Raw genomic sequence first — 11,761 nt, 5'->3', positions numbered from 1 at the left:
TTGTACGTAACTTCTTCATCAATCGTGTTTTTATCTCAAAATCTCTAGTGAATTAGGTTTTCTTTAAATCGTTTTGCAAAATCTCATCTGTTAATGGCTAATATTAATTAATTTATCGTCGAGAATGTTTAAATAGATGAAGCAAAGTTTCTGTTTCTGATTTTTGCTCATCGTCAACTTCAGTAAATATCCAAATGTTATGAGTTTTCTTTAGTGTTAATTCCGCCAATATTTGTCTTTTAAACAATTAGACACTTGTTTCTCCACTACACGAGGCATTCTCAGGACATGTTTGACATGACAATTATGGATTTTGGCAAAGTAACGCCTACTTCAATAAACTTCAGTAAAAAGAATTCATCTGAATTAAACTAGGCATGTTATAATTAAAATAATATTTTTTATATTAATAGTTAATATCAAAGATACATTTGAATAGTATAATGGTAGTAATTAGTCTGTCCATAATACAAAATCTTCCAATTTCAATGTTGAATTCAAAATTTGGAATGCAATTTATGATGTTTACAAACTTCGATCAGTTCCCGCCATTTCACATATTATGTTCGAAGTTTATTTTAAATCATTATAATGGAATAGGATATTAAATAAAACATAATTTCAGTGAGTGCCTTGCACCAAATGAGTATAGAGTCGTCCGTCATTTTTAAGACAATTTAATTCTCAAAGTAGCTTGTATCATCATAATACTTTAACCCCCTTATTCATAATAGTCTGCTAACTTAAAGCATTGCTAATTCTCACTCTGTCTTCTTCTATTGACCTAAGTCAGAATGAGAAAAAACATTCCTAAGCGGCTGTTTAAAGTTAGCGGACCATTATGAATAAGGGGGTAAATAAATAAGCAATAAGTAGTTTCTGTCAATTTCGTCATTACATTTCGTTGGAATTAATGAAAAATGATCCCAGAGTCAAAACAGCTAGTTGCGTATCTGTTCATAAAAATGCAGACTCAAACCTTAAGTTTTTTAACATAAAAATAAAAAGTAAAAGTTTATTATCGAGTGAGGCCACCTCTTGCTAAAATGACAGCTTCTATTCGTCCGGGCATGCTATCGATGCTATTCGTAATTGTATCTAGTGAAATGCGCTCCCAATGCGCAGCAATTATATTCCTTAGTTCCCTGATGTTTTGCGGGCAGACGCACATAACTGCAATAATTATTGTTGAAGTCAGGCTATGTCTTAAATTATAATTTCGAATAAACTTTTTTATGCACCACAACACTTCGTTAATGTGCCAGTTATATTCTCCAGTGATTAAAACCTCTTTTGGTATTGTATTTTCTAAAGGGACGGCAAAAATTAAAACCTCTCGTTTTATTGCAAATTATATATCTTTATTTAGCACCTATAGCACAGGCAATGCCCAGTTAGGGGCAAGGGACAAACTACCCATGCTTGGCTGGAGGTCAACTTTCAAGCCTTTATATTATAAACTGAAGAGCTGAAGCACCCTTGTCGATGAAGTCTACCCGTGTACTGCAAATTATGGATGCTTTCAGAAGACATGGCCTCTAAATGCATCGATTCGTTTAGGAAATCTCTAGATCAAAAACTGATAAAATTTCTCATGCAAACAAACACTGATCCATTCCATGAAATATATTTGTTTCCAGACACAGAATACAGTCGACGATTGTAATTTCGAATTATACTACTTTTTATTTTATTGTCATACAAAATGCATTTTTAATTGTTACATTATTTACGGCTAGAATAGGTACAGCTCCGAAAAAAGGTATTTATTCATTCAAATTAATTTAATCATCTTCAAATTATGCCCTTACAGAAACCATGGCGTCTTAAGCCAACGAATAAATCAATCCAAAACATTCGTTAAAAGCGTTTTCGGAATTCAGGATGAGCCAAATCTTCACGATTATCTCAACTGGTTTTTTACCACTCAAAAGCACATATTTTTGTTATAAATTTACCGTAAGCCCTCTGTAACATTTTCAGTGTCTCCTCACACTAAATTCCTTTGGCGATGCGAAATTTAAGACAAATTTGTTCGGTACTTTTTGTCTAAAATGAAATTCGCTATGCACACTAGATAATAATATGATCTAACCAAAAACAGTACTATGTTTAATCTTAATAATAGATGCACCTCAAACTCAAATCCAAAATGAAAATCAAAATATTGTGTAAGGGGCCTGAAACAAACGATTCATTCCCGATACATTTTGACTGAATGTAAGTCAAGTTAACTTAGGAGACATTCTTTTCGCTATGGCCTAGTGCAGTACAATGGAAATGCAGTATTAGCTCTAAACAATTGACCATGTGCGACGTAAACCACCAGTGGGAGGCTCCTTTGCACAGGATGTCGGCTAGATTATTGGTACCACAACGGCGCCTATTTCTACCGTGAAGCAGTAATGTGTAAACATTACTGTCTTTCGGCCTGAAGGGCGCCGTAGCTAATAAAATTACTGGGCATATGAGACTTAACATCTTATGTCTCAAGGTGACAAGCGCAATTGTAGGGCCGCTCAGAATTTGGAAGTTTTCAAGAATCCTGAACGGCACTGCATTGTAATGGGCAGGGCGTATCAATTACCATCAGCTGAACGTCAGGCTCGTCTCGTCCCTTTTTTTCATAAGAAAAGTAAACTTAGAAATAACTGGGAGTTATTTATAGAAGGAGACATTATCTTCGCTAATGTCTAGTTCAAGCAATGGAAATGCAGTATTAGCTCTAAACAATTCATCATATGTGACGTATAGCTGCTTGGAACGGCTGCTTATAGGCTGATCGCTTTGCGGCATTGCGTAAAAACGTAGCTTTATTGTATGTTAACAAACGTATTTTAGTACCAAAGTGCTGTCTCCTACTACCAAATACCATCATCGAAGCACACGATAGCCACAACATCAAATATCACCCAAAATATCTGGGTGTTAGCTTTCTTTCACGTAAATATAACGAAACTATAGATAAAGCATTCTTGCGCGGTGTTTCCAGGTAGTTACGACATGGGAAACATAAAACAAAGAGCGGACACTCATAAATACCGGCAACGCTCATGGAATTAAAAGGAAAAGGAAAGAATATGGGCGGTGATGATCACTACCATCAGAATACACGTATACCTGTACTCCTATTACAACTTACCCTTTCATTCAGTCGAGAGCTCAGGGGGAGCTCAATTCTTCGGTGGATTACGTGATTTTAAATAATTTCCTGGAATTTTGCTTGTAAATTTATACCAGTCATTTGGGAAGTTGCCCATTCATATATGTATTTTAATTAATGGACTACCAGCCCCAGCTGGTCTAATTTGTACGGTATCTGAACAGCCATATAACTTCTTTACCAAATGGCAGAAAAACATCCATAACTAAGTGGTGCATATTTCCTGCTCGCCAGCAATTTCAGTCACTGATTCTGCAGCCTTATAAGAGGTTTCAAGATGAGATGTTGCTAGCGTGTCTACACAAGATACGTGTCTACACCAGCAGCCTGCCATGACTCCAGGAATTCAGCGTCACATCATCATGCTCTTTGCCATCATGACTTATAAATATCGTTGGCTCTAATAGGCATATGTTTTTGTGAAATAAGATGTAAATGAAATCTTTTAAAAATCCAAAGCAGAGCGAATAATTCACCGAATGGAGAAAAAGCGCAACGAAGTACTTGTTGCAGTTTCATCAATAGGTAAGTGTGGTTCCTTACAGGATTACTCAGCCTTCAAATATCGCCTCAATTATTCAAAGACTACTTGAAGTTGATGATTTTGTTGATTAATTAAACAAATACATCATTCACCCTTATCATCATCATCAGCCGGAAGATGACCACTACTGGACAAAGGCCTCCCCCAAAGATTTCCACGACGATCGGTCCTGCGCTGCCCTCATCCAACGTATTCCGGCAATCTTGACCAGACCGGTACGTGGTGGCCATGTGCGTCGAACTATGTGCCTGCCCACTGCCACTTTAGTTTCGAAATCATTTCAACAATATATCATAAAAACAACATAATTTGAAACAGGTCTATAACATTTATTTTTATATCACAATCTTAAATTCCCTTATAAACATGTGCAAATATTATTTATAAGGTACAATATATTATTTAAAATGACTAGATTTACTGGGGCAAGTGAGCGCCAGATGCTTGGAAACCATTTTCATCAGCGATGTAGTCCACTCTGTATTTGATGCCATCTGGGGCAACAAATTCGTAGAAACCCTTGGCTCTGATTCCTTCGGAGTCGTTGATTTTCTCCAAGCGACCGTCTTCCTCGGCAAGGATTCCGTTCTGAGTCTCATAGAGGTAGTGGTAGCCGTCGGGAAGGACATCTTGTTCCTGGCGGACGATGCCGTAGTTGTAATCGAATTGTACCTTGGATACGACTGGAGCTACTGAAGGTTGCACGTATGGTTTGTAGATGGGCTGGAAGGTGGGGCTGACGTAGATTGGGGCAAAAGTGGACACTGGAGCGGCGGCGGTGACTGGAGCAGCGGTTGTGACTGGGGCAGCTGTGATCTCTGGGGCAGCTGTGGTCACTGGGGCGGCAGTAGTCACTGGGGCAAAAGTGGTAACTGGGACAGCGGTGGTCACTGGAGCTGATGTGACTGGGACGGGAGTGCTGGACACGCTAAAATACAAAATATATTTTACTTAATAACAATATAAAGCTTTACTTAAAGGCTGTTAGTTCTTCCCTAGCTTGGTTATATTATTAACTGACCAATATCACCCCTAATATAGTACAGATTAATCACCAACTATTAAAATAATAACAACGTGATTTTATCATCCAAAAGTAACGCTATTGATGCCTGAATAATTTACGAGATTAACCTTTAGTTGCGGAAAGCCTTAAGTTAATGTTTCATTAAATCACTTGCTATCTTTGACTGTCAAAATGAGAAAGAAAGTGATGGTATTATATTAAATGAAATTTTAACTTGAAGAATACTTTCTGCAATTAGTGGAGTCAATTTTTTAATTGTTTTCATTAAGTATATCAGACAAGTAAATTTTAGTATGATTATAACATCGACCATAATATTATGGTTGATATGACCATTGATACCAGTGGGAGTTACAGGACGCCGGCCGGATAATCTATTATGGGTACCACAACGGCGCCTATTTCTGCCGTGAAGCAGTAATGTGTAAGCGTTACTGTTTTTCGGTCTGAAGGGCGCCGTAGCAAGTGAAATTACTGGGCAAATGACACTTAACATCTTATGTTACATGGTGATGAGCACAGTTGTAGTGCCGCTCAGAATGTTTGGGATTTTTCAAGAATCCTGAGCGGCACTGCATTGTAATGGGCAGCTCGTATCAATTACTATTGTTCTTCTTGACCCTCATTTTCATAAAAAAATATGGAAATGAAAGATCGCAAATAAATATTTATGAAGCCACTGAAGAGATACATTTATCTCCAGCTACAGATTGTGAACATTACAAATTTAGGAAATTTATATGTCTAGATAGAGTCACGTGCTGTTAGACAACCGATAAAACAGGCCAGGAATATTAGTTTAGTGTGCGTGACAAGCTACGTCTTGCACTCGCACTTTGTATTTGAGTGCGTGAATTGCTCAAAATAGAGGTTAGTTTTAAAGTCTATTTTTTTCGACGTTTTCACAGCTTTCATAGTCTAAGATTATATAGGCAATTTTTACTTGATTCTTACCTAACAACTGGGACAATTTCGGGTTTGTAAGAGCCACTGTTATCAGCGGAAGGGTTGTAGAACCCACCAGATGCTCCACGGTCTCCACGGTCACCACTGTGAAGTATCAACAAATTAACTTCATACTTTTATAAGCAGTAAAATCAAAATCAGTTTATTCATGTAGGTCAAGAAATTAACACTTATGAACAGCCTAGCAACACTCTTTAAGAAAAATGTGATTCACTCGATTGTGTGAAACGTGCAACCATTGATAGATTGACAGGTGACGGCTATAATCTTAATGTATATAAAATTACGTGACACGTTGTTTGTCCGCGATGGACTCCTAAACCAATGAACGGATTTAATTGGGGATTCCTTCGTGAAGTGCAGTTTAGTTATAACAACTTGAGAGATAGGATATTTTTATTTCGTACCCATAATTATTTTTATTTCCAATATTTGTTTTGTATGGACATATTTTCTGTGAGAGAATTTATTGTCGCACGGTTTGACAGTTCTGCTGTGAAACAATTTCATTATAACAACAAGGAGCATATGTTACGAAATAATTCATAATGTTATGAAATATTATTGACAAATTCATTGAAAACATTATTTTATTTATATGTACAGAACAACGTCTGTCGGGTCAACTAGTATACGATGGTGTTATGTGATCACGTGTGCCGCCCTTTAAGGAATGTATGTGTATGCGCTTTTTTTTAAGGTACCCATGTCGTATACATAAACACCACACAAGGAAGCCCATTCCACAGCTTTGTCGTACGTCGAAGAGAGTTCCTTGAAAACCGCACTGTGGAGGAACACCACACATCAAGACGTTGGAGGTGATATCCTAATTTGTGGCGCCTCAAAGAAAATACTAAATTTACACACATGACTTAGAAACCTTGTTTTCATATCTCATTTTTATTTTTCTATTATATATTACAATATTTATAGATTTCAGTTTTTTAATTGTTAAAATTACTGTCTTATAAACGTAGTAAAAATTATGAATGCTGTGGTAGCTTATAAGTGAATTAACTCTTATCCATATTACTATTATATCTTAAGTTTAAGCATGTAAAGAGTGTAATTTGTTACTTGACCAAATAAATAGTTAAATCCTCGTGATAAATGTGATAGAAGCGATGCCTCTACGGAACGCCAGATGATAAATAATAATAACTTACATGATAATTATAAAATAATATAGACAGTAAGTTCTTACTTGTAAGCACCAGAGTTGTCTGGCACGTATTTTCCAGAGTTGTCGTATTTGCCCGCGGTGTAGCGACCGGCATCGTACTGGCCTGGGTTGTACTGTCCTGGGTTGTATTGTCCTGGTTGGTATTGTCCTGGCCTGTATTGTGGCTGGTAGCGACCGAACACTGGGTTGACTGGTGCTGGCACGATGGGGTTGTACCGGTTGGTGTAGTAGTTGTAAGGATTGAAGGTGGTTGCTGAGGCTGAAGCTGTGGCACGGCTAACCGGTTGAACGGTTGTGCTCCTAAAATAAGATGTTAATAATTATTTTCACAGCATCATGACGTACGGTATTTTACTGTGGGGTCATGCTGCTGATTTTGATATAGTGTTTTCTCTGTAAAAGGGAGCTGTTTGTGCTATAGCTTGGTTATAGACAGTCACTCAAAGAAAAATTTAAGAAAATAAATATTATGCTTGTTCATTGGCAGTACATTTATGAAAATTTAATATACGTTCACAAAAATCTTCACCCTTTTGCTCTTAATAGTGCTTTTCATTATTATAACACTAGAAATAAGGGATTGCTTATAACTAATTCTAGTAGGCTTTATAAGATACATAATAGCATTATTTAGACATAAGAGGTAATTGTATACACTTTTATAATAAAGTCCTAGCCACTGTTCAGGCATTATCTATAAATAAATAAAAATTGTTTTATTAAATCTCTCTGCTCTGTTTTAAATCCTACTACTCCACAGCTGAATATCTAAGTGATCGGACAGCCTAGGACTAGATTTTGATTATTTTATAGCAATAAAAATGACCGTAAAATATTGTATATTTCATTAAAAAGAGCGCAAAAAAAGAATGCTGGGAGAGTTTTTTGCGCCACTTCTTCTCTCTCAGAGCGCCATTTGTTTCCGAAGCGGCAGTAGTATGTATTATATTAGAAATGATATCAAAAAGAATTCTAAAGGAATCAATTTCGAGATAATAATTAATGCCTTTTATATATATATTATCAAATTTATCTTCAGGGCTTGAGTCTATATATAAAAAGCTAAAATAATCAGTTAAGTAGGAATTTTATAAGTTATATAGAGGATTTAAAAAGTTATCGCCATATCAATTTAAAACTTTGCTCATAATCTTAAGTAATATTCAAAGACAAAAATATTAATGATAGAATTATAATCACAATAAAATTATGTTTCTATAACGCTATATTTGCAGTTAATATCTGATGGTAAAAGTATTTCAACTGGAAGGTAACTTGTACATTGGAAATATTTGGAAATTAATTGGTTTTATTTTAATATATACTCACACAAACTCATCAGCCGCGAAGGCAACGGCAAACGCCAAAGACAAAACCTGAAAAAAGACAAGAGTTCTTATAAAATCATATTGTATGTTCACTGATAATATGAATAAAAGTTTTTTTGTGATTATAAGGGACGAGACGAGAAGGACGCTGAGCAAATGGTAATTTATACGCCCTGCCCATTACAATATAGTGCCAATCAGAATGATTGAAAAACCCAAAAATTCTGAGCGGCACTACAATTGCACTCGTCACCTTGAGATATTAGATGTTAAGTCTCATTTGCCCAGTAATTTCACTAGCTACAGCACCCTTCTGGCGGAAACTCAATAATGCTAACACATTACTGCTTCACGGCAGAAATGGGCGCTGTTATGGTAACTATAATCTAGTCGGCACCCTATGCAAAGGAGCCTCCCACTAGTAAAAGTTTTTTTAATATTTCACATTATAATAAAGAATTTAATAATTAAAATCAACAATTTTACGTACCACAAGAGAACGCATCGTTATCAATCTATCCACCCGAATGTTGATATCACTAAAGCCTAAAAGCTATTTATATGATTTTTTCGACTAATTTATAATATCATTATCCTATCCAGTTCCTAATATGAATCAGTAATTATTAATTAGCAATTCTTCTCAATATTCGAGGATATGAATAATTTAATCTACACATATGTGACATTATTGATAAAGTTGACGGATTCGTGATGTATTGACTTTGCTTCACATTTGATTCAAATAAATAAATTAGCATTAAAATCATCAACATATTTAGCACTTATAAGACTAAACACATAGTCGGACCATGGGACGGTCCGGTGGGCACCTCGCACGAATAGTTCCGGTGTCGTACTCGGTACGGTCGGGACGGTATTAATAATGATTTTGTGCGATGCACAATGCGACATACCATTGAATATGGTGTGCTACTGGACCGCTTCCCATAGTTTAGCCGTGCCAAATCCGATCATGTGTTTAGGCCTCATACCCTCATACCTAGATCCATCAGGGCGCCACTATATCAAGGATCTCTGTTTAAGCTGATGAGTGGTTATGTCAGGCTATGCCATAGGTGTGTCTATACCTAGCAATGCCCCGGTTGCTGGGTAAAAATGAATGCAATGAATGCTTAACTCTAGATGTTCCATCGACATAAACCATTTTTTTCGAGAATTAGGTTTTTTAAGTCAACTTTTACCTAGGGGAATACTTTTTGATTACTTAAAACAGGAACTTGTAATTAGTTTAGATAATTAGGGCTAAATGAGATCTTTCGATCTATCTTTCTCTGTTAATGAATTATATCGAGTGCAGGTATCGATTCTTTCGACATTCGATAGCTTGCGAGGTTTGCCAGGTTATAGTATAGGTTCTCGCTGTGATTGCATTACATAAAGTAGGTATGAAGCCAAATGCAATATTTTAAACTCTCAATATGCATGGTATTAGTAAAATGTTTGTGTACCGGGCTGTTAACAGGTACAATGAGACCTCCTCTGTTTGTGACAGAAAAAGATCTGGCCGTCCACGTAGTGTTAGTACGAAAAAGATGGTCAAAGCAGTAAGGGAAAGAAATCGAAGAAATTCTGTCCAAAAGCATAAGATTTTATCTGGGGAGATGAAGATACAACCTAGAACCATGTCACGTATTAAAAAAAATGACTTAAGACTAGCAGCCTATAAGAGACGTACTGGTCATTTCTTAACTGATAATTTAAAAAAGAATAGGGTGATGAAATCGAAACTACTACTGAAGCGGTACGCAAGCGAAGGGAGGTCACAGAAAAATTTTGTTTACGGATGAGAAATTTTTTACAATTGAGCATCATTTTAACAAATAAAATGACCGTATTTATGCTCAAAGCTCTAAGGAAGCTTCCCAATTAATCGACGGAGTGCTGGTTTGGTGAGCTATCAGCTATGAAGGAGTGACTGAGCCATACCTTTGTGAAAAAGGTATCAAAACATCGGCACAAATGTACCAAGATACATTATTAAGAAGGCAGTGAAGCCCCTTAACAACACCATGTTCAATAACCAAGAATGGTTCTTCCAGCAAGACTCGGTGCCGGGTCATAAAGCACAATCTACGCAGTCTTGGATGGAAAGGAACGTTTCGAACTTCATCAGAGCTGAACACTGGCCGTCGTCTTGTCCCGGTCTTAATCGGCTGGATTATAATTTATGGTCAGTCTTAGAGAGTACGGCTTGTTCTAAACGCCATAATAATTTGGAGTCCCTATAACAATCCGTACGATTGGCAGTGAAGTTCCCCATGGAAGGAGTGCGTGCTTGTATTGATAGCTGGCCTCAACGATTAAAGGACTGTATTGCAGCCGATGGAGAATACTTCGAAAAAGCTTTTTATATTTTTAATTGTTTTATATTTATGTTTCAAACTTACACACTGTTAAAGTAAGAAATGTTATTTGAAATAGAAAATTTTGTTTTCTTTGTTTCAGTATTTATGGCAAGACTAGATACATATCTGTCCTTTTCATTCAACCATGTTTTCTAAGACGTACTTTGCAGATACGACTACCACGAAAAAGCTTTTTAATTTTTTAGGTTTAAATATAAAAGGCATAAAAGGCATTTATTTTCTCAAAATTGATTCCTTTAGAATTCTTTTTGATGTCATTTCTTATACTACTAGATACTACTACCGCTTCGGAAACAAATGGCGCTCTGAGAGAGAAGAAGCGGCGCAAGAAACTCTCCCAGCATTCTTTTTTTTTGCGCTCTTTTCAATAAAAATATACAATATTGTACAGTTGCTATAAAATAATCACAATCTAGTCCCAGGCTGTCCGATCATTTAGATATTCAGCAGTGGAGTAATAGGATTTACGACAGAGCCATTTTTTTATAAAACATTTAAATTTATTTATAGACAATGCCTGAACAGTGGCTGGGACTTTATTGTAGAAGTGTATACATTTACCCTTAAAGCTATTATGTATCTTATGAAGCCTACTAGAATTAGTTACAAGCAATCCCTTATTTCTAGTGTTATAATAATGAAAATTACTATTAAGAGCAAAAAGGTGACGATTTTTGTGAATATATATTAAATTTTCATAAATGTACTGACAATAAACAGTCATAATATTTATTTCTTTAAATTTTTCTTTGAGAGACTGTCTATAACCAAGCTGATATATAGCACGAACAGCTCTCTTTTGCAGAGCAAACACTATATCAATGTCAGCAGCACGACCCCATAGTAATATACCGTACGTCATGATGCTGTGAAAATAACTAAAGTACACTAATCTAGCGGTCGCAACATTCGTGTACTCTCTAATCTTTCTAACTGCATATGCCACAGAGCTGAGTCTATCTGCTAGATGGGTAATATGTGGACCCCACTGAAGCTTTTTATCTAACGTGATACCCAGGAAGACCGTAGTGTCCACAAGTTCCAATCTCTGGTCATTTATAAGTACGTTGGTTTGTACCTCCGCTGTGTTTGGTGTAATGAACCGTAAACACTTTGTTTTTTTACTGTTTAAGTGCAGATTATTCGTCTCAAACCAA

At 36.2% G+C, this 11,761-nt stretch overlaps 1 protein-coding gene across 1 annotated transcript; it reads right to left on the bottom strand.

The window, feature by feature from the left end:
• Positions 1-4,015: 4,015 nt before the first annotated feature.
• On the bottom strand, positions 4,016-8,753 carry LOC126964552 (larval cuticle protein LCP-30-like). Its single transcript, XM_050807746.1, has 5 exons — positions 8,705-8,753; positions 8,216-8,262; positions 6,908-7,186; positions 5,689-5,784; positions 4,016-4,635 (listed from the first exon to the last, which is right to left on the bottom strand). The coding sequence occupies exons 1-5, from the start codon at positions 8,717-8,719 to the stop codon at positions 4,125-4,127; spliced, it is 948 nt and encodes a 315-aa protein (XP_050663703.1). The 5' UTR covers positions 8,720-8,753; the 3' UTR covers positions 4,016-4,124.
• Positions 8,754-11,761: the final 3,008 nt, after the last annotated feature.

This window comes from Leptidea sinapis, chromosome 5 (genome assembly GCF_905404315.1).
Source record: "Leptidea sinapis chromosome 5, ilLepSina1.1, whole genome shotgun sequence".
NCBI lineage: Eukaryota > Metazoa > Arthropoda > Insecta > Lepidoptera > Pieridae > Leptidea > Leptidea sinapis.
Note: the sequence above shows the minus strand (reverse complement) of the source record. Positions and strands in the feature narration are given on the sequence as shown.

Coding starts and splice junctions, on each gene's coding strand:
- LOC126964552 (XM_050807746.1), bottom strand. Junction 7,187..8,215: donor TTCGCGGCTGATGAGTTTGT/GTGAGTATATAT, acceptor ATCTTATTTTAG/GAGCACAACCGTTCAACCGG. Junction 5,785..6,907: donor GACAACTCTGGTGCTTACAA/GTAAGAACTTAC, acceptor GATACTTCACAG/TGGTGACCGTGGAGACCGTG.